The sequence below is a fragment of the Esox lucius genome, chromosome 21, assembly GCF_011004845.1.
Source record: "Esox lucius isolate fEsoLuc1 chromosome 21, fEsoLuc1.pri, whole genome shotgun sequence".
Classification (NCBI taxonomy): domain Eukaryota; kingdom Metazoa; phylum Chordata; class Actinopteri; order Esociformes; family Esocidae; genus Esox; species Esox lucius.
Window position 1 is genome coordinate 4,922,158 of NC_047589.1, and position 24,564 is coordinate 4,946,721.

General features: G+C 41.5%; 1 protein-coding gene and 2 gene segments (V, D, J or C); 2 read left to right on the forward strand and 1 right to left on the reverse strand.

Annotated features, from left to right (window-relative positions):
- Window positions 1-24,564, forward strand: part of LOC105010039 — a 57,515-nt gene that overhangs the window by 24,398 nt on the left and 8,553 nt on the right.
- On the reverse strand, window positions 1,290-2,600 carry LOC117593624. The segment is given in 2 exon segments: window positions 1,290-1,858; window positions 2,504-2,600. A coding segment is annotated over 1 exon segment (243 nt).
- On the forward strand, window positions 3,977-5,626 carry LOC117593616. Its single transcript, XM_034289338.1, has 2 exons — window positions 3,977-4,745; window positions 4,860-5,626. The coding sequence occupies exons 1-2, from the start codon at window positions 4,274-4,276 to the stop codon at window positions 5,306-5,308; spliced, it is 921 nt and encodes a 306-aa protein (XP_034145229.1). The 5' UTR covers window positions 3,977-4,273; the 3' UTR covers window positions 5,309-5,626.

Genomic DNA, 24,564 nt, shown 5'->3' on the forward strand with positions numbered 1-24,564 from the left:
GGTTGTGACGTGATACATTTGTCATGTTCTGAAAGTGTATCTACAAAGTTAATGAAAGTATTGAAACACACATTATCAGCCTACATGAGTGAAGGTCATCATCTAGCATTTAATGAACTGTCATGAACAGTTTACTAGTCACAGTTGATGAGGCAGGACACAAGCGCATAGAGAACAGGGACATTTAATAAAATAATTTGAACTATAACCAAAGGAAACATGACACACTGGGAATGGAGGAACTTACATAGGAACAATGATTATGGAAACAGGTGAGGGTGATTAACAACAGAACAGGTGTCCATGATCCAAACGAGGGAGAGAGGGCTTTGGATCTCACTGGCACGACAAGCCTGCAATGCCAGGATGTGACATTGTGCTGGTCTGAACACAAGACACATGTACAGTATATACACTGTTTAATATGAAGGACACATGTTATCTGTAATGTATTACTTAGTGGCGTATCTGGTATGTCTCCATCCCTAAATCCACCACAGAGGTTAAAATCAGTCCCTCACATCTGGACCCATTGAGGGGATTTCAGAAGCTGAACATTCTCAACTGTTGGACTAGTGGCTGTGGGAGTGAAACTAAGATTTACATAGACAGGGTTGGGTGGTTCTGCTGGTCCCAGAATAGAGCAGCACTGTCACTAGATGTTCACCCTGTTCCCAGGAGGTTGGAGGTAGAGAAAACTGTCACTATCTTTAAGTTGTGATATGAGTTATAAAATACATATAGCTAAATGCAGGTGTGATTATCACACTTTTGAGAGACCAAGGTAGTGATTAATTGTTCTTATTGTTCTACTATAAGTCTATTCAGTCATGTCCTTTATTCAAGAATATCAAAAACATTCAGAAATAGATTAATGCAAAGAGTACATGTCAACATGTGGCCAGACATCTGCTGTGAAAATGTTTGTATCTTCCAGGTAAGGACATAAACAATAAGCTAAGACATATGAACTTGGATTTATTATTATTTATTTGTCATTCAATATTTGGAGATAAAGTACATTTTAATTCAATGAAATAACATACATCTTCTACTAAGGGAAATCTTTATTTTCATCTATTCATCAATGCATAAATTGTGACCATTTTATATATAATGTGTTAGTATGAACAATTTATTGATGACAATGAGGTTCCCAATAAGAACATGAATAATAAGCTATGACATTTAACTTTTCAAATAAACCACATCTGGCTATTTTATTATTTTTTAATTCTCATTCAATATTTGCAAATAAAATATACTTGAATTTAATGAAAGACAACAACTTATATTTCCTACAAAGGGAAATCTTTATTTTCATCAACGCATAAAAGCAAATGTGTGTTATAACAGTACAAGCAGACCATATCATATCTATCAAATGTCCATCTACAGAGAGGATGGACACATTAACCCATGCAAAGCTCACTGTTAGTCTAGATGAAAATGATCAATAAGACAAAACATCTGATGTCAAAACAGAGTAAAAGCAAAAGAACCAGCTGCCTCTCTTCACAGGGTAATGTGACAGACAGGTCCTAACCAGAACAGTCATCCCTCCTCAGGGTCTTGATGACTGGAGTCTGGGAGCTCTTCTGGGCTTCACAGGTCACCTCTCCCACCTTGTTCCACTCCTGGGCAGTGAGAGTCAGGGTGCTGCTCCAGCTGTATAGACCATTCTTCTCCAGGACCCCGGAACTGGACTTCTGATTCTTGTTGTTCCCGTCCACTTTCCAACTCAAGGTCCAGTCTGAGGGGAAGCCCTTGTTGGCCAGACACATCAGTGTGGCTGTTGTTGTACTGGACAGCTCCTCACTAGAGGGGGGCAGGATGGTCAGGGTGGGAGCAGTGTTACCTGGGGGGAAAAAGAACACATCAACTTCACTAACGGCTAAAATACATATAAAAAAATTAGGAGACCACTGCACCTTTTTCTTTCTTTTCCAAAAAAGTCTAAAAGGAAGTTTTTGAGTGAGGAATAGAAGGGTTAAAATTAAGAGACCACTGCAAATTGAACACTTCTGTTCCTCACTCAAAACTTTCCTTTTAAACTTTTTTGGAAAGGAAAGAAAAAGGTGCAGTGGTCTCTTAATTTTTTTCGGAGCTGTATTTATTAAAGTAATACACATTAATTTAAGATTATAATTGATGAAAGGTAAGAGCATATGTCATGAAATGATTACTATACAAAGCATATTTATGAAACATGCAAGTGTACAATTATTTATTTTACTCCTTAAGACATTGAGTCCCTTTCACAAAACAACTATAAATTCAATAAGACACATTATGTTTTTAAGGCTTCAATAATACAAATCAGACCCAAAGAAACTAACAATTTATCATTTTCAAACATTGTATTTATTATTATTTAATAGAAATGCTAAATTCAATAGAAAAAAAAGTTCTCCAATTCTAAAATGTGAACATATTTTCTCACACAAAGTGAGAAACCTAAAACCTTTTAATCATGAACAAATATAAAGACCTTGTTACTTACTTCCAACATCAAGTCTGGTGCCGCTACCAAAAGTCAACCACAGTGATACAATCCCTATTACTGCTCATACAAAAACCTCCTGCTCATTAGACAAGCTGAATGTCTTTAGACTGAGTTTCAAATAATGAAATTGACTATATTATTAACACAGATGATGGGGTCAAAAACCTCATCAACTTCCAAATTTGCAATTAATTCTTTATATTTTGCCTTCCCTAACACTGAACAAAAACCAATCTTTTAAATCATATCCACATCTGTACAGTATGTTTATTCATACAACTGTAAGCTGATTCCATATTTTTAAAACAATGCATGTAAATTTTGATCAAATTAAGTAGATTGAATAACATTCATATTTAAATGTGCCTCATTATAATAAGCAATTGTAAATATTCTAGATCAATGAAACATTTTTAAATCTTCAATATCAAGGCCGAATTAAAAAAAACAAGACCAAAACATGGAACAAATATCAAAAGGTAAATAAAGAAGTTAATTGTCTTGTTTACTTACTTCCAACATCAAGTCTGGTGCCGCTACCAAAAGTCCACCACAGTGATACAATCCCTATTACTGCTCATACAAAAACCTCTCTGTGATGATACAGCTGTAACAGTGAAGATCACTCATGTAGAATCACATTTAACACAAATATAATTTAATATCTTCCCAGATAGAAAGGACACTTCATATGGACTGTTTCTATAAAAGGAAATATATATTTTAATCCAGATTTATATTTGTTTCTTCTACTGTTTATCTGGTATTCCTCTATCCTGTAGGTACAGTCCATTATTAGATTCCGTGTTTGTATTCCTCCATATGGTCCATAAAGAGAACAGCCATGATAATTGTGATCCATGTTATATATTCCTTTATTAAATATGTTGATCTCTGATTTAATAGTGGAGGTAAAGTCACAGAGGACAGACAACACTACCAGAAGAATCATACCAGCATACATTTAGAGAAGTAGCTGATTCATTTGAGGAACTTATAATAGAGGCCAGTCTTAAGTGACCAGTTATATTTGATCAACAGAATACAAATCTTATTGTGAGTCATACAATTTAAAATATATTACTGACCTTAATAGAATATCACCTGTTTACCAAGAGGCTCTTATAGTGTTTATAACCCTGTGAGTTGAACACTTCATGACTGAGATCTGTCCTTCATGACAACTGAACCCACAACACCCAAGACCTTCATAGCCATCTTCATCTGGACACTTGCTTTTTGTTTTCAAGTAGTTACTTCAACACAAAGTAATTTATATAGTAGCATTAATGTTTTTATTCATGATTTTAAATGTCTTTCATGTGACTGTGTTCATTCTATTTTCAGAATGTAAATGTCAGTATATTCAGACTCCTGCAGACACAGAGACAGAATTCTGGGCCTTGGATGACATATACAGTCACATCTCAAATAATTAGAATATTGTGGAAAAGTTCATTGTTTTCCTTGATTCAAATCAAAAAGTGACACCTTCATATATTCTAGATTCATTACACATCAAGTGAAACATTTCAAGCATTTTTTGTTCCAATCTTGATGATAACAGCTTACAGCTCATGGAAATCAAAAATCCAGTATCTCAAAATATTAGAATAAAACTAATACACTAGTACACTACAGAAATGCCGACCTGAGTATAGCTCAAATCAGCTAATTAACTCAAAACACCTGCAAAGGTTTCCTAAGTATGTTAATTAAGGCACTCAATACTTAGTCAGGGCTCCTTTTGCACTGATTACTGCATCAATGCGGCGGTGCCTCCTCTGGTCACTCGTGTGGAGTCTAGTCGTGCTCTGGAGAGGAAACTCTGGAGATCTTTCCCAGAGAAGTACGACTGTAATCTGTGGGTTCCTTCTCCAATGTGAGTTGTATTTCGGGGACCAGCCGATATCCGACTATGAGAAGGAGACCGTGATAATCACCCTTCTCACTGGGCGCACCCTTGAATGGGCTACGGCACCTTGGGACAGTGGTTCCGGAGATTTGAGGGTGTTTCCCGGTTCATGGCCCAGTTTTGTTCCGTATTCGACCATCCGGCAGAGGGCAGGGATGGGGGCGAGCGACCCCTTTTGGTGGAACCAGAGCCTATGGAGCTGGGAATCACCAGACCCGTCAGAGGAGAGAGAACGCTGGAGTAGTCAGGGGCTGTGTCTGTTCTGCAGGGAGAGAGGGCATGGAGAAGGGGGGCTCCTTGGCCCAGACACAGAGCAGGAAAGGGGTGAGTACCCAGACTGAGCAACTTGGAACCGTGCTTGCCTTGCATTTAAGCGACATAGCCAGCTCTGCTACCAAATTGTTCTGTCTGATGGTTCTTTCTCTCACCCCATAACAGCCCTGATTGACTCCAGAGCTGCAGGGAGCTTCATCGACCAGTCTCTGGTTACTGCCCTACCGTTGCTGTTGCGCCGTTTGAGGTCCTCAATTCCCATACAAGCACTGGGTGGTCGTCCTGTGGGGTCCGGCTCCATAACCCACGTGACCTGCCCTGTCACTCTTACCAGCAACGGCTGCCATCGAGAGAGACTGGAACTACTGGTGCTGTTCCGTGGCCTTCGGTGGCTTCAAAAGCACAACCCCATCATCACCTGGAGTAAGCGGAAAGGTTCTTGGATGGTCGATGAGGTACTGGAAAGCTTGCCTTGCTTAACAGGGTGTTCTCCAGCAAAAAGGCCAGGTGTCTCCCTGGGAGAGCAGGTGTACATTCGTCGCTACTCTTCCCCTGCTTCAGCCAGCTTCTATTTTGTGAAGAAGGACGGGGGGCTGAGGCCTTGTATAGACTAGAGAGGACTGAACTCCATTACTGTGAAGTACCGCTATCCCATGTCCCTCTTTCCATTGGCCATAGAACGTCTTCACCTCTGGAGCACATACAATCTCATACGTATCTGGGATGGAGACGAGTGGAAAACAGCATTCAGCACAGCGTTGGGCCACTACGAATACCTGTGATGCCATACAGGCCAGCCAATGAGCTGGCGGTGTTCCAGGGTTTTCTCAATGAAGTGTTCCAGGATATGTTGGAGAGGTACGTAGTAGTGTATATAGATGACATCTTGATTTACTCTCCAACATACTCACAACACACACCACCACCGTTTCCTTCCTTGGATACCACATTCCTCCAGAGGGCGTATGGATGGAGGAGCTGAATGTAGAAGCGATGGTTCTTTGATGGTCTTCCATTCTCGAAGTGTATTCATCGGGTTTGCCAACTTTTACTGCCGGTTCATCAGGGACTTCAGCACCATTACGGCACCACTTACATCGTTGTTAAAAGACGAACTTCAACACCTCCACTGGACCCCAGACGTGGAGAGGGTGTTCCTCCATCTTAAGAACTGGGTCACAATGGCACCCCTCCTGAAACATCCAGACCCCCTCACTGTGGAGGTGGATGTGTCGGAGGTCGGGGTGGGGGCGGTCCTCTCCCAACACCACAGAAACCCCCCCCCGGCTACACCCCTGTACCTCATATTCCAACAAACTGTCTGCTGTGGAGAGGAACTACGACCTGGGTGACCGAGAGCTACTGGTGGTGAAGTTATCACTGGAGGAGTGGAAACTGGCTAGAGGGGCCTGGGAGACGTTGTATTTCCTCTCCACTGTCCTAACAGACCACAGGAGCCTTGAGTACATCAGAGCAGCGTGGCGCCTCACCCTCCGCCAGACCCAATGGGCTCTATTCTTCGAGCGCTTCCAGATCACTTCCAGTTGCACTCTCCCTCCTCCACGACCGTGTGGATGAACTACCCAGAGACACGCCCTCTTGCATCGTGGGTCCTGTCTCCTGGGATATTGACACAGACATTCAGAAGGCAGGGAGACTGGATCCCACACTGGCGTTGTGTCCCCCAGCTGGTGCAGAGCCGGTTGGTGACCTGGTGCACAAAACATGGGACCCTGGAGGCCCTCAGGGCGAAGTCCTGGAATGTGGAGGACTGTGTGGCACTACGTTTTGTCGTGCTCGGTGTGCACAGTCTAAGGGGTGGTGAAGGGCTCCAGTGGGGAAGCTCCACCCCCTCCCAGTACCTCAGTGGCCTTGGTCACACCTGTCAGTGGACTTCATCACAGACCTTCCACCTGCAGAGGGGAAAACCACCATCGCTGTGGTGGTGGACTGAGTTCAGATTGGTTTGTCAAATCACTGGTTTCTGTCATAACACCCATAGTTGTTCAGTAGAATTTATGGACAGAATTTCTAGGCGCAGCCAGGGGCGGGAGGGTGTCAGGTTTGGGGTCCACACAATTTCGTCTCTGCTCTTTGCGGATGATGTTGTCGTGTTGGCCCCTTCAAACCAGGACCTTCAGCATGCACTGGGACGATGAGAAACAGTACCTCCAAATCCAAGGCCATGGTCCTCTGTCGGAAAAGGGTGGCTTGCCCACATCAGGTTGGTGGAGAGTGCCTGCTTCAAGTGGAGGAGTTTAAGTATCTAGGGGTCTTGTTCACGAGTGAGGGAAGGATGGAACGGGAGATTGACACACGGATCGGTGCAGCTTCTGCAGTAATGCGGTCGATCTATCGGTCTGTCGTGGTGAAGAAAGAGCTGAGCCGCAAGGTGAAGCTCTCGATTTACCGGTCAATCTACGTTCCTACTCTCACCTATGGTCATGAGCTTGGGGTCATGACAGAAAGGACAAGATCCCGGATACATGCGGAAATGAGCTTTCTCCACAGGGTGGCTGGGCGATCCCTTAGAGATTTAAGCTCGGTCACCTGGGGAAATGATTCAAGCTTTGTGACATGGTGCATTATCCTGCTGGAAGTAGCCATCAGAGGATGGGTACATGGTGGTCATAAAGGGATGGACATGGTCAGAAACAATGCTCAGGTAGGCCGTGGCATTTAAACGATGCCCAATTGGCACTAAGGGGCCTAAAGTGTGCCAAGAAAACATCCCCCACACCATTACACCACCACCAGCAGCCTGCACAGTGGTAACAAGGCATAATGGATCAATGTTCTCATTCGGTTTACGCCAAATTCTGACTCTACCATCTGAATGTGTCAACAGAAATCGAGACTCATCAGACCAGGCAACATTCTTCCAGTCTTCAACTGTCCAATTTTGGTGAACTCGTGCAAATTGTAGCCTCTTTTTCCTATTTGTAGTGGAGATGAGTGGTACCCGGTGGGGTCTTCTGCTGATGTAGCCCATCCGCCTCAAGGTTGTGCGTGTTGTGGCTTCACAAATGCTTTGCTGCATACCTCGGTTGTAACGAGTGGTTATTTCAGTCAAAGTTGCTATTCTATCAGCTTGAATCAGTCAGCCCATTCTCCTCTGACCTCTAGCATCAACAAGGCATTTTCGCCCACAGGACTGCCGCATACTGGATGTTTTTCCCTTTTCACAACATTCTTTGTAAACCCTAGAAATGGTTGTGCGTGAAAATCCCAGTAACTGAGCAGATTGTGAAATACTCAGACCGGCCCATCTGGCACCAACAACCATGCCACGCTCAAAACTGCTTAAATCACCTTTCTTTCCCATTCTGACATTCAGTTTGGAGTTCAGGAGATTGTCTTGACCAGGACCACACCCCTAAATGCATTGAAGCAACTGCCATGTGATTGGTTGATTAGATCATTGCATTAATAAGAAATTGAACAGGTTCCTAATAATCCTTTAGGTGAGTGAAGGTGTCCTTTTGTGTTTGGCTCAGGGTCTCTTACCATCTCCTGTTCTGTCACCTCTATGAAGTAGAGTCTGGGATCACATCCTCTATATGGACTATGTGACCAACTCAGGTTTGACTACAAACTTCTTTCTGAGGTTTATAAAGGCAAGTCTACCTCACTCTCTCTTCCTGTGAATGGTGTCGGTGAAAGTACCCCTTCTCTCACTCAAGGTCATCAGGCCATGAATTTTGTGTCATGCTTAGATTAATGCTTTGTTTATGTCAAGTACTGTATTGGAATGTGAGCAGTACTGCCTTGTTTAATGTTATTATCAAATGTTGAAAATAGATTACTTTACAGATAGTGAAAAAGACAGTCTAAATTTAAGAGCAACAAACTAGGCCTTTTCCTCTAGTCAATGTCTTACATGATTTTCGGGATTCACCAGTACAGGTACCCAAGCTGAAATTTTTAACTCAGGAGGTAAGTGTACAATACAGTCAGACCTTAAGAGAAAACTGTTAACAGTACGGTGGTTGGACCACTGTATAAAACACCAGTGTAAGGAGTATCTCGCAAAAGGGCTGACGAGCTTATTGACACATGCTGGGCACATTAATCAAGGTACCAGGGGGACTGATGGCAGCATGTTGACCCCATGGTGTACGCTCTGGATCCGGCTTTTCGCCACACTTAGGTTTTCATTTTTGACCCCCCTTCGTACGTGCTATGGACCGGTAAAAATTACTGTGGTGTTTGTACATGTGAACAAATGTATCTTTGGGAGTTATTAGGTTTTCCGGTTAATGGTGTTTTCATTCGGTGACGGATGCATGGCCTACTGGGCAGATTGGAGAAATATGGATGAGGTAACGTATGGAAGTTGCTGAAGGTATAATATAAAGTTGTTTGGAAGGCGTAGGCTATGGTATGTAATATGGTGTCTCTCTATTTGCAAATAAACTATTAATTGTGCCAAGATAATTTTTCCTCTGTACTTACTCCTTAGAAAGTTCTGATCGATGGAATTTCCATCACACTCCATTTCTCTACAATCCAATCCTTATGGTCTTTTGCAAACTTCAGCCTGGTTCTTCTTTGCCACTCATTGATGAAGAGCTTTTTTCTAGCTTTGCACAACTTCAGCCCTGCCCCTAGGAGCCTGTTTAGAAAAATCCTCGCAGTGCACTTCACCCCAGCTGCTGTTTGCCATTGTTTTTGTAGGTCACTTGATGTCATCCCACAGGTGTTGTGTGACATTCACATGACTTTACGGTCATCTCAGTCAGTGGACAGTTGTTTTCCCCCTCTGCCAGTCTGTAGCTTTGTTGTCTGTTGCTTGACCTTGTTCTTATGAACCGCTGTCTTTGAAATTTTCAGGAGGGAAGCAATCTGACGCTCACTGTATCCCTCTGCCAGTAAAGCCAGAATTTAACCCTTTTCCACACTCAAAGCTGTTATTTTCAACTGTTTTGTCATGCTGAATAGTTCTTTTTTATTCAAATGACCATTGAGGTACTACTTGCACTGATTCTGCCATCCAGCTGGTCCTATTGCAAGAAGATAGTGATGACCACAGCAGTGTATTTTATACTTTTCCTTGTTAAATTAGATTTGGTTCAGGTAATAAGTACCTCATTGAGTAAAATGAGGTGCCCCTGTGTTGGAATTTAACAGACACTGGAATGGAATGGCTGCCATACATTTAGAGATTTTGATTTAAGAAAGATTAGGAGTGGTCTCTTAATTTTTTGCAGAGCTGGTGGATAGTGTGGAGGAGAATGTCCATGCTAATAGGGACCATTCGTATGCTAATGACGCGGTGTGGCTGTGGCGTTAATAGGGGGTAAAATGGCCTGGAGGTTCTAGCGAGTGGTGCCGTGATGGTGCTGAAGTCCCAGATGAACCAGCGGTAAAAGTTGGCAAACCTGATGAAACTATGGAGTTCTTTGATGGTCTTCGAGACTGGCCATGATTTCACCTTCAGCTCCTCTTTCTGTATGCCCTCTGGACCAATGTGGTATCCAAGGAAGGAAACGGTGGGGGGTGTGAAACACACAGTCCTCCACTTTTACTTACAGATGGTGTTTGTGGAGAAAAGCCTGAAACACAAACTGCACATTGGCTATCCTGTACGGCATCACCAGGTATTCGTAGTGGCCCGACGCCATGCTGAATGTCGTCTTCCACTTGTCTCCTTCGCAGATACGCAGAAGATTGTATGCGCTCCAGAGGTCAAGCTTAGTGAAGACGCACGCACCCCTTAACTGTTCTATGGCAGACGGAACAAGGGACATGGGATAGCAGTACACAGTAATGGTCTATATACAGCCTTAGCCCCTGTCATTCTCCTTCACAAAAAAGAAGCTAGCTGAAGCAGGGGAAGAGTAGTGACAAATGTACCTCTGCTCCAGCATCTCTTTTACATAGGTCTCCATAGCTTCGTTCTCGGCCACGGAGAGTGGATAGATCCTGTTCATGGGTGGCACGGTCTCTGAGGAGGTCAATGGCACAGTCCCAGGCAGGGCTGCCTTAACCTAATGTTAGGCCCTGGGGCTGAGAGGTTTTGTAGGTCCCCCATCCCCTCGATTTATAGAGTCTCATTTTTAAAAAAAAGTGTAATATCTAGATCATCTACATCACAAAATGCATTAGTTTCTTTCGAGACATACAACAGTGAGTTTTCCCTCTTTGAGCCAGAAAACACCATAATATTGTCATTAACATATCACTGAGCCCACTTGAGCAAGACACTTTATATAACAACCACACACAGCAACTTATGGTGATAATAAAAACAAAATGTGTAAAAGTATGATTTCAAACGATATTATGAAAAACATCACCAACCATCACCTGTCTGCACAAATATTGATAATAACTGATAACAGCATAAGCAAAGAACAGCAACAGATCAAAGTAGGAGCCTCTTCTCTGGCCTCAGCGGGCCCTGTGAACCAATCACATGCATAAACACAGAAACACACTCCATTCAGCACCATGGATAGCAACATGGCCTAATGCCAGGTACCAAAAAGATGAAAGGTTTGCAGTATAAATGTGGATTTCTCTTAAAACAATGCACAACCACAACAATTTAAAACCTGCATAAGCTATAAATACTACACTTTCTTACCTTTATAGAAGTGCTTTCATCTGGTCTTCTTTGAAGAAAAGGCCCTAATTATGTCCTTAAAATCCAAATCACGAAGGATGTCATGCTCAATAGACATCAGTGTGAGATGACTTGCTTGATCGCAGTCTATTTTTCACCAAGCCCAGTTTAGTTTGGAGAAGGACCGTTCTCCGCTCGCGTTGGTCACTGGCATAGTAAGGAATTGCAGTCGAGCTATGTCTGTGTTTGGAAACACTGTATGGAGTTTTCTTCAAAATTTCAGTAACTCCACTGCAGACGTGCTGCTCACTTTTCCCCTGCTCCTCTCCAGCTACATCCACCTGCGTGGTCTGCACCTCCTCCGCTCCCTCTGATAAGTGGGATTGCGATCTTCCTCCGGTCCTGGGTCCATCTTCAGTAGCAGCTGGTTTAAAAAATCTGGTGAGCTTTGGGATGCTCTTTAGTAGATCTCCTTCTTAATATTTTTCTTTCTTTTCTTTTCTGGGCACCACTCTCAAACGTCCTCCCTGACATTTTCCACTTAATGTCACTCAATCATAGAGGGACACACCCCAAAACTAACTATAGACATTCTGATAGGTAAGCCCACGGGGGTCACTCCTAATTTGGATCAATCAGCAGCCATGTAACGTGCAATTAGAGTGATTAACAGAAAACCTGACAAGTTACAAAACAATATGACCTTTTCAGCTAATCATGAACCTGAACATGGGAGGCCCCTGAACTTGGGAGGCCCCTGGGCTTCAGCCCAGGTAAGCCTGTGCATTAAAGCGGCCTTGGTCCCAGGAGAGATGGGGAGGGACACACCTGGCCTTTTTGCTGGAGAACACCCTGCTCAAGTCTGCATACTCAGGTGGGATGTTCACTGGGGGGGCGCCCTCCACACGTGACAGCCATGCAGGTTTTCCGGCAACTCGTCAACCATCCCAGAACCTTCCTCTTACTCCAGGTGATGGTGGGGTTGTGCTTTTGAAGCCACGGAAGGCCCAGGATGACGGGATGTAGGGAGGACAATAGCACCAGTAGTTCCAGTCTCTCTTGATGGCAGCTGTTGATGGTAAGAGTGACAGGGCGGGTCACGTGGGTTATGGAGCCGGACCCCACAGGACGACCACCCAGTGCTTGAATGGGAATCGAGGACCTCAAATGGTGCATTGGCAATGGTTGTGCAGTAACCAGAGACTGGTCTAAGAAACTCCCTGCTGCTCTGGAGTCAATCAGGGCTGATCAGGCTCCAGTTCTACCAGAGGGGGCATGATATGGTAACACACCAGACGGCCCGGTCCCGGAGCTGCCCATCAAAATGGATCGCTCAGGCGATGAACGCGTCCTGATTACCGCTTACGTTCGCCAGCTCCAACTGGACCTCTGTCCGCAACCCTTTGCGGAAGGCTGTCCGAATAGCCGGTTCATCCATCTGCTGGACACCGCTACTGTCGGAAAACGTGAGGGCATATTCCGAGGCCGTGTTGTTACACTGCCTCAAGGCTGATTTATACTTCAATGTCAAACGCTTCTGTGTAGGATCCGCAGAAAGCCGCAAAAGCCTTCACAGCATAGGCTACCCGCGCCAGCCCAAAAATGTAAAAACGCGTAGCTACGCGTACGTGATCCGCAGAGCCGCACAAACAATGATTGGTTGGATGGCCCGAATTTGACTTCCTGTATCAACAAAGACGAAACAACAATGGAGTCTGGAGGTATGGCTCAAATCGAGGTATTTTTGATAGGAGAAAGTCTGGGTGAAGTGCCAGCAACTTGCCAGAAAAGGTGGAAACTGATGAGGGACAAATATGTAGGACTAAAGAAGAAATTGAAGAGTAAAAGTGGAGATGCATGAGGGAAAAAAAGCACATCCATTTTATATAATGCTTTCTTTGCTCTCCCGGGCACCTAAAACACAGTGAAACCAGCTCCAATTTTGGTGAGGACATAAGGTAAGTTCTGTTTTATTAATTGGCAAATTCAAATTGAGTGCAAATTCATTGTTGATCACTTCTACTACAAAGTTGGCTAACTGGCCAGTAAATATTAAAGATTCCTATCAGCAACACAGGAAACAAAAACTAAACTTTGTTGACATTTTTCTCAATACAATTGAGTTATCCCCATGGACTTGGAGTAAATGTACATTTTTGTCACGTTGTCTGAGAAACCAAACTAAAAGTGTATACTCCAGTGATTCTGTGGCGTTCATTTTACCTGTTGTATATTTGCATGGCTGTGTTAATTTGCTAACTACTCAGTTAAATGTAGTTATATTTAGATGTAGCTATCAATATTGCTGCCACAATTGTATCTTTAGAAACAGACGTTTTGGGTAAAGCAGGTTTGGCTAGCTAACACTAGTACTATTTTGCCATGATTTAGTTATGTAAAGCAAGTTTGGCTAGCTAACACTAGTAGAACTATTTTTCCATGCTAGCTAGTTGTTCATCCAACATTAAATGCTAAGTAAATGTGTGAACAATGTATTAACTTGAACCTGAATAACCTTATTAGGAGAAAATGATTATCATCTCTTAACGGTTATACTTTGTGTAGGGACAAGAGTCTTGATAGTGTTAGAAATCGGCGGTTTCTTACAGTGGTCAAATAATGTAGAGCCCGTAACAATATGAATAATAGTGATGGACAGAATGGAATAGAGAGCCAACAGGGGACATGGAAGAGGAGAGAGTAGACCATATTGGAACAGAGCATAGGTGAAAGCAGAGAGAAGAGATAGAGATAATGATTAAATAAAAATATTACTTTTATACATCGACAGTGATATTGTGGCATAGGTTTAAGGTTACTTGAAAGCAGGCATATGCCTGTTTATTTTCAGTAGTCATGTACTTCAAGCTTATGTTATGTCCCCCTCCTCCCTTCAGTTTGAGTAGCCCTGTTGAATAGTAACGTGTTGTCATTGGAGATGGAGTACACCAGCAGCTCATCAATCCTACAGTCACCTGAATCTGACCTGGACTCAAATGTAACTTCACCAGCTGCATCAGTTGACACTGAGTCTGAGAACAGACAACCATTAGAACCTTCCATGTCTAATTACCAAAGACCTGTCCACCAAAAACAACCTAGAAGTGTCTTTCTAGGTACATCCTGCCTCGACTCCTCTTCGTCCTCCTAGAGAGCACTGAATACAATTAGGAAGAACGATGACACTACGGCTCGACTTAACCTTCTGGATCAGCGCAGAAAAGAGGGAAGAGAGACATGCCATGCTCACTTCAGAGTTTGAAGATGATATTGCAATATTTTGTCACACCATAGGTGAACTGATCCGTTTACTGCCACAACATAAAAGGTCTAGCCAAGTTCAAAATCCATCAGTTTTTATTTGAGATGGGGAAAGAAAGTGCTGAAGACACTGTTTGAATACATCGATGTGGCTAAAGTAATCTGTTTCAAAGTGACTAAATAACTTGCATACTTCATGGATGTGGACTTTTGAGTTATTTGATTCAATATTGTTTAATTTTATTTATTCCTTGAATTAAAATGCAGAGAAAGTGCATGTTTAAACAAAATACTTGAGTGCACTTTCTCTGAATTTTAAATAAGATATTTGTAGTCTGCTCTTTTCACTGTTTGCAATACTTTGTTACACTTACATACAAACATTTAACAAAATAAAGAGGTTTTCTTTAAATGTGTATGTCCATAATTCACTGAGAGTCCAGTAGGCCAGCCCTCAGCACCGTATCCTGTGTTATGGTAATTTTGAACTAAGGTACATTCGAGAAATGTCTGTCTTTCCATTTGGCTGATATGTAGATCTTTACTTTGATTGTGACACACGTCTGTATAATATCAGAGGATTATTAGGTATTTGGGCCATGTCCTCCTGCCTAGAAGAAGGGTGTCAGTCTTTTGTTCCTCAGGAATGTGGTCCTTGGGGGGAGTAAGGTCAGTTGGCCCCTTTGGGTAAACACTACAGTAAACTTTATGGCAGGAAGGATAAGGTGGGGGAAGATAGCATTTGACTTGTGTGATAGAACAAAGGGAAACGTGTTTGATTGACATGAGACAGATGGCAGCATCTTACCACACCCCTTTTTCCTATGTGATGTATACAGTTGAATGAGCTATATTGAGTTAGAGACTCCGCAGACGATTATGTGTGTGTAAGCGGATGACGCGTCTCTCATAATAGTCTCTGTGCATAATAATTAATAAAACGGTTATAATGTACAAAGAGAACTTTGTCTCTGTGTCCCTTACTCTGAGTGTCGATACAAAAGAGTCTTTGAAACTAGGTGGTATATACTTAGTTGCAGGTGTGTTGGCAGCATCTGTATAGGCCAGATAGTTGTGCAGTACAGCACAGGCCTTCACAACGTGTACATTTGTCTGGTAGGAATTCCGACGGTCTGCCTAGAATTCTCCACCTTGTGACCGTCATACCAAATGAGTTCTCAATCGCACGTCTGGCCTGTTAATGTTGATTGGTGTAGACCCTCTTGCTTTTGTTCAGATTGGCACCTGGTAAAGCAGAATATACACTGACATTTAAAATAACAAAAACCCCACTCACTAACTGCATTTTGTTGTACTGTACTTGTACTGTTCAATTACAGTAAGTTGATAAGTTGAATACAGTACGTTGAATCTATTGTCAGTGAACAAGTACAGTACAAAAAAAAATGCAGTTTGCATCTAACCAGAAGTGCAAATAGAGGACAAACTATTTACAAGTATTAAGTATACTTTTTATCTGAACATAACCCAAAATCTAATGGTGCTTAAGCGTGTTCTGTTGTTGACATTGTTGTATATAAAAAATTAAGATATCCGTAGCTTTTCCTGCATAAACTAATTTTGCAGTAGTCTGATGATTTGCTCCACAACGAACATTGTCAAAATGTTGCAGAAACACCCAGCACACGAATGCATTGTGAACACGTGCATAGAAATAAGACACACTGTAGGTATTTCACGGCAACTTAACCTGCGGGGACCACCAGTGATGGATTTTTTAAACGCAAATGAAAGAAAAACTGTGATTATAAACCTGCACTATTAGCTTAAAGTACCGGTATGTGACATCAGCAGCCAATGATAACCAATGAACACAACTTTCAGAGAGGCAAAGCAAGCAGAATCACATGGCCTACCTGTATGGACGCAGTTGATGTGGCCGGGTCAAATGCAAATAATCATCTTTTGGCAGCGTGCTTCCCAACACACATTTTCTCCATAAATATTGTGGTACATTTCATATAATGTTTATCTTGAAGGCTGCGCCATGTTACAGCTATCTAAGAAATAGTTGCCTAATCTATTAAACAATTCCTGTAAAAGTTATTTGGTGCAACTCGTCCTGTCTGTGTTGTTCGGTGCATTTGACAAATAAACCTTGAAACTTGAAAAAGATATAACACCAGTTAGGCCTATTGCCTATCATTGTTCTGAGAAAGATGCGTCGAGTAGATAACTAGAAAACATTTTATTAGACAGCTGACATTCTCTGTTTTTACCAAACATCCAACCAACCAAAACCAGAGTAATTTAAACTGGTTGAGTGTAGACGTGTACAGTAAACACATAGAAACAGCAGTCTCTCGCCATTGCTTACCATCACTTTTTCCAGAATCAATGGCCATTTTACGCATGGTACCGGCTCAACTACTCGTCTATAGCCTCGACCTTAATCGCTTCATGTAGGACAGTTCTTTACTGTGTTTAAACACCACCGTGTCCGTAGATGGCACTGTAGCGAATGGGAATTGCACATAAGGCAAGACAATCGCCATTTTTGCGCGCTAGGAATACAACGTTCTAGTAATGTGAACAATTGATCATTTTAGTGATTTGGTTCTTTAAGTCTCGTTCAGGAAAAAGAACAACTCCTATAAGGTATAAGCCATATGCTCTGAATTGGACAATACAACATGTTGATTATGACATTGTTTTACTACAACTCCCAAAACAAACGAAGATAAAGATTTGTTTGGACATCGGACTGAAAATTATTGAACACCTACATAGCTATGGTGAGTTCTGTTCTATTATGAATAACTAGCGTTAAGTGTTGTTAGGTTACTGAGTCAGAATGTAATGACTTTTGTATTAAACAATGACTGTTTGCAATATTCTATTAACATTCAAATTCTTTAGTCAGAGTCACTGGTAACTGAACGCAAGTTCTAAATCATTGGCAGGAAAAAAAGTTATAGAAACTGAGCTTGAAAAAAACTGCGTTGGCCTGAGTTGAAATACCTACAGTAACCCTTGTTTCTTCGTGTGTCCACAAGTTTGGTTGCTTACTATTTTTGTTTCTTCATTTATCCTAAATTTTTGATGTGTTGTGCTTCTTCGCATATCAACAGTTTAACAAGTAAAGGGGAGGGCAGGTAGGCTCGTAGTGGGGGACAGGCAGTGTTCGTTGTCGGGCGGTCAGATGGTTGAAGGTACAGGAGAGGGCAGGCAGGCTCGTAATCCGAAAAACAGGCAAGGGTCGTAATCCGGGGAATGGAAGGACAGGTAGAATGGATGATGCACACATAAAACGCTGGAAACGACAAGACGATCTGGCAACTGCCGAACAGAGAACAGGGTTTAAATACACAGGGCTAATAGGGAACCGGGAACACCTGGTGAGGGGCGGGGACAAGACAACAGGTGAAACACATCAGGGTGTGACAGAATGTTAGAATATGCGCTTATTCCTTGTAGCTTTTATCAACTGATACGTAACGTTGGCTAAATCATGTTTCTTTGTGTAACGTTATCCACATCATGTGGATAACGTTACTCTTGACAGTAAATTTAGATAGACTAGCTAAACCTGCACTTGTTACAATTCCGTTACTGAGGTGTCGTGTGTCTTTGTGTATCCACATTTTTATTAGCCGGCCTGTGTGTGTCTTATGCTGTCGGTTTTTTAAACCTCTTTTCTAAACATTGCTTTCAGATCATGACATTTCTGTAGTTTTTTTCCCAGAGAAGAATGACTGTGTGGCAGTAATGTTTACTTGGTTTCACCATATTTACCTGTTCACCAACTTTTATGTTTATTTTTAGGATGGAGCAAGCACAGGACTCCAAGGCACCAGAGAGGTACTCCACACCACCATGTAAAGGATGGCCACATAGGTAAGTGTGGGTTCATTCACTTTACCCAGATGCATAACTTGTTATTAAAGCATGTTGCTTCCAATTTTATTTGTCAATTTCAATTTATTTTTAAGGGCAAGAAGGCAGAGGTTGGAGGAGGTTTTAGCTCGGCACATGAAGGTAAGAATTAATATTATGGCTGACACTGTGAATTGAGTTATGATTGTAAAAGAACCAGATATTTAGGAGTGAATAATTAACTGTTGTTACTTTCAAACAATTGGAGAAGATCAAGCGGCTGACTGAAGAGAAGGTCGAGCTGAGGGCACAGCTGGCTCTACAATCAGGTAAAAACAAGTCTATAGTTACGCTTGCATCTTGTCTTCATGAAACTGCATTTGTCTGAATGTGTGCTCCTTTCTAAAATGCAATTCTGTACAGCCTTTCTGAATTGAAACCATGTATGGCAGTTTTGTTTATTTCACTTTTCTGTAAATGAAAGAAAAAGGTTCAGTGATCACTTAATTTTTTCAGATAACATTTATATTATCCTCGTTAGAAATCAGCCATGGTGAAATAATGATTGTGTACCCGGTTGTCAAGAGAGAGTCATTCAATTATTTATTGCAGCATTTGATGGTCTGTTGTTCATGATGTTACAGACTCAGTCTACATACACACTGTCTAATGAACTCAATCTCATCTCATCTCAAATTTCTTCCCGGTCTTACCTCAGCTTTATAGACACAGAGGACAGAATTACTGAAAGCCCATTGGCTAATTACTGTCAAACTGTCATGCATGAACGTGACTTCCTGTGTACAAATAAACAGATGTTCTTTTGTTATCTAAACATAAATAAGCATACATTCATACACTTCAACATCCTTCATATTAGTGTATGTACTGGACATGTCTTATGTTTCAATCCAGGATCAGGTTGTATTCATGGTCTGTAATCTGTTCATGAAGACAGTTAATTTAATGCTAGATGATCACATCAATACTTGGATATGGGGATATTCATTAACTTTGTAGATACACTTTCAGAACATGACAAATGTAACAAGTTACAACCCTAATGATGATGACGACAACAACATAGGACCATGCATCCCACTGATGGTTTGTATATGACGCTAAACAGAGTCGGTCCTGGTTGGTCCCTGGATGGAAGATGAGATGTTGCTGAAAGAAGAGATGGAGGGCCAGTAAGAGGCATTCTTCTATCTAGTCTGAAGATCAAATTCCAAAACACAAAAGCACTGAAGAAGACATTGGCCTGCTAGGGAGTTCACTGTCATATGGAAGAGTAAAATAGTGTCCTGACTCTGTGGTCACTAAAGATCTTGCAGCACCTAAGAGTAGGGGTGTTAACCCTGGTGTCATGACTAAATGTCCAATCTGGCCCTATTTTCACCACATCATCCCCAGCTACCAACTTCCTCTTGTTACAGAAAATATACACTCACCTAAAGGATTATTAGGAACACCATACAAATACTGTGTTTGACCCCTTTCGCCTTCAGAACTGCCTAAATTCTAGGTGGCATTGATTCAACAAGGTGCTGAAAGCATTCTTTAGAAATGTTGGCCCATATTGATAGGATAGCATCTTGCAGTTGATGGAGATTTTTGGGATGCACATCCAGGGCACGAAGCTCCTATTCCACCACATCCCAAAGATGCTCTATTGGGTTGAGATCTGGTGACTGTGGGGGCCATTTCAGTACAGTGAACTCATTGTCATGTTCAATAAACCAATTTGAAATTATTCGAGCTTTGTGACATGGTGCATTATCCTGCTGGAAGTAGCCATCAGAGGATGGGTACATGGTGGTCATAAAGGGATGGACATGGTGAGAAACAATGCTCAGGTAGGCCGTGGCATTTAAACGATGCCCAATTGGCACTAAGGGGCCTAAAGTGTTCCAAGAATCCCCCACACCATTACACCACCACCAGCAGCCTGCACAGTGGTAACAAGGCATGATGGATCCATGTTCTCATTCTGTTTACGCCAAATTCTGACTCTACCATCTGAATGTCTCAACAGAAATCGAGACTCATCAGACCAGGCAACATTCTTCCAGCAAATGCTGGATTGCAGCAAATGCTTTGCTGCATACCTTGGTTGTAACGAGTGGTTATTTCAGTCAAAGTTGCTCTTCTATCAGCTTGAATCAGTCGGCCCATTCTCCTCTGACCTCTAGCATCAACAAGGCATTTACGCCCCCACAGGACTGCCGCATACTGGATGTTTTTCCCTTTTCACACCATTCTTTGTTAACCCTAGAAATGGTTGTGCGTGAAAATCCCAGTAACTGAGCAGATTGTGAAATACTCAGACCGGCCCGTCTGGCACCAACAACCATGCCACGCTCAAAATTGCTTAAATCACCTTTCTTTCCCATTCTGACATTCAGTTTGGAGTTCAGGAGATTGTCTTGACCAGGACCACACCCCTAAATGCATTGAAGCAACTGCCATGTGATTGGTTGATTAGATAATTGCATTAATGAGAAATTGAACAGGTGTTCCTTATAATCCTTTAGGTGAGTGTATATTGTCTGCTTTGAACTCCCTCTCCCATGTAAGACACTGTGAATATGAGCTATAGCTAAATTACAATATTTTGTAAATGGTATAAGACAATAAGGACAATAATTATAATAATGATTATGATGGAGAATATGTGATGTGTATGTTGCTTTCTAACCTTGTTCAAAGGTGACCTTTACTGACCAGTGTTCCATGTAATTTTCTCTGTCCCCCAGACACGTGCACAGATAGACCCCAAGGGGTGCTTGAGCCCCTGGCCCTTCTAGTACATCGGTGCCCCCATTCTACCTGCAGGTGTCATTCACACAGGCAGACATGTGTCGTCCATCTATGTGATGCAGATTGTGGAAACTGATGTGTGTGTAGAAGCTGACGGGTGAATGGCTGCTGGCATATCTGGGTAGCCCTTATTGGTAATTTAAACCCCACAATATAGGTCTGTGCCCTGACTATGATGATGATGGAGAACATGTGATCTTATTATATTTTCTAACATTATTCAAAGTTGACTTCCTCTACTGACCAGTGTTCCATGTCACTGTCTCTTCCCCCTCAACACCTGCAGTAGGTCCCAGCTGTAACAGTTCAGTCACTGTGCAGTCTGACTGAGGGAGGTTTTTGTACAGCTCTGTATCACTGTGTGAACACATCTTTACTATTGAAGTAGTGGTAACCGTGACAGTAGTAATCTCCTGCATCTTCACCCTGGACTCCACTGATGGTCAGAGTGAAGTCACTCCCAGATCCACTGCCACTGAATCTAGATGGAGTCCCTGATTGAAGTGTGTTAGCACGGTAAATTATGAGTTTAGGAGCTCCTCCAGGTTTCTGTTGGTACCAGGCTAGATAATCATTGTTATACACATTACTGCTGACTTTACAGTTCATAGTAACTGATTTTCCTGTTATAACAGATTGAACTGCAGGTGACTGAGTCAGAATGAACTGTCCTCTGGATTCTGGAAAATAAAATAAGGACACCCTTATTAATGGAATAAAACACAGTAACACATTGTACATAATATACATAATAGCATTACCATATATCATTCCTTTCTGTAGATTAAATAATTTTTCAACATTGCATTTAATAAATATTACCTTTGATGAAGAGGACAAGTGTCCAGATGAAGATGGTTATAAAAGTCATGGTTGTTGTGGGTTCAGTTGTCATGAAGGACAGCTCTCAGTCATGAAGTGTTAAACTCACAGGGTTATAAACACTCCCAGATCACTGAATCATGTGCTGTCTATACAGAGCATCATCACTATGCAAATAAGATTCTGGTATTTTCTCCATTCACCATTATTCAGTAAATATACTGATCAATTAGTTTCGTCTTACATAGAAAAGATTTCGTAGTACATGAATATCTGTAAAGTAATCTATTTTCAACATTTGAAAATAACATTAAACAAGGCAATACTGCTCACATTCTAATACAGTACTTGACATAAACAAATAATTAATCTAAGCATGACAAAAGATGCATGGCCTGATGACCTTTGTGGAATCTGAGCATTAACAATTACCATATGAATGTATGTTTCATTCAAAGTGCATGTGCCTAGATAATGAGAACAACAGAAACCTCTCTGTTTAGATTATCTCTCTAACAGAAACCTCTCTGTTTATCACTCTGTAGGAATGTTTACGATGGTCATATGGCATGGGGGGTTGACTTTAAAGACATGGTCTGAGTTAAAAACGCCCTTAATGTATAGGCTAGCTGGTAACCAACATTACAGTGAGAAGGTAATGGAACGTTCACCGAATGACATCTGTGCTGCAATTTTCCAATAAACGTGAGCGAACTTCTCCCTCGATTTGATACGGGTTCTACATTATTTGACCACTATACGAAACCGCCGATTTCTAACACCTTGAGCCAAATAGAAGGTAGAGAGAAAGAAAGACAGACCCACAGTGAGAGAACATTAAGCCCTGGTAAATATTATCCACTGCTATATTTATTTACATTAAGCCCTGGTAAATATTATCCACTGCTATGTTTATTAACATTAAGCCCTGGTAAATACTATCCACTGCTATGTTTATTAACATTAAGCCCAGGTAAATGATATCCACTGCTATGTTTATTTACATTAAGCCCTGGTAAATACTATCCACTGCTATGTTTATTAACATTAAGCCCAGGTAAATACTATACATTGCTATGTTTATTAACATTAAACCCAGGTAAATACTATACACTGCTATGTTTATTAACATTAAGCCCAGGTAAATATTATCCACTGCTATGTTTATTTACATTAAGCCCTGGTAAATACTATCCACTGCTATGTTTATTAACATTAAGCCCAGGTAAATACTATACATTGCTATGTTTATTAACATTAAGCACAGGTAAATACTATACACTGCTATGTTTATTAACATTAAGCCCAGGTAAATACTATACATTGCAATAGTGAGTAATATCTTTCCAAATCCAGTCCTAAGCATCTAGTCTTGTAACATTAATTTATCGGATTTCATTTCTCCATTAAAATAGTATTCTTGGGACTGTGGAAAATAGGTAGTTGAAACAATATTGCAAGTTCAGTAGGCTATGTTTAGCTCAAACCAGATGAGTTCAAATAATTTGTCTGATTACTGCAAATTAAAGCAAATGTGAATGACTCATTTTTATAGTTATTATCAGGATAGTTTCTTCTTATAATATTTTTTCAGGTACAGTCAGTATTTTATATTTTATCACACTGATCCGAGATCAGTGGCCACCATGTTTGATCCAACTCAGGATCTTATGGACAACAAAATTGCTAAATCCCTCCCAGATGGATAAAGGGTCACCCTTTGGATGTATCCATGGAGACCAGTAATATTAATAGTGAAATAACTGACACATTTTAATTCCATGTTTACTCCTTCATTAAATAGTAAAGCAATTAACTTATATGTACTCAATTACTGTTTAACATTCACCCTATATGTCTTGTCATAAGATATTATTGGAATTTTAATGTGTTATAGAGGTTTATCTAGGGTCTGAAATACAGGACCAAAAGGTCATGCAATAATTACCCTACCCTATGGTGCCATACCTAGCGTATTGGCGGACAATTTTTCAGGACCAATCATTTGGTCTTTCCTTAGGTTAGCTATCCAATCCCCACAACTTTGGTTATGAACCAAAGTAAGTTCTTTGTAAGTAAACGTTCTTTCATGCTTTTTGCTCAGCTTCTCTGTATGCATCTCAGCTCTGGCAAAATCAAAAATTCCTGGAGAACTGCTATCTTTGATAATTCTAATGCAATTGTAGTATCTATAAAACAGCCCAAAATCCAGTTAAACCAATACAAAGTGGTCAAACCCAGTCACTTTCAGAGATGGGATACTCCTGTCCTCAGGTTGGAGTGGTGTCACTTATTCCCAATCCTAAGCAAAAGGATGAAAACCAGAAGTGCTTGAGATGAATAGCCCTGTTCTTTAACTACAGCCCAAGCAAATTTGAGAGGGCGTTCCACATCAGGCACTCAGGGATTAATTATGTTTTTTCAAAGACAGGCAGACAGATTTTTCCACCATTGTCACACCCTGATTTGTTTCACTTGTCTCATTATTGTCTCCACCCCCCACCAGGGGGCGTCTATGTTCCGTTACCCTTGTCTGTTTATGTCTGTGTTTTCTGTTGG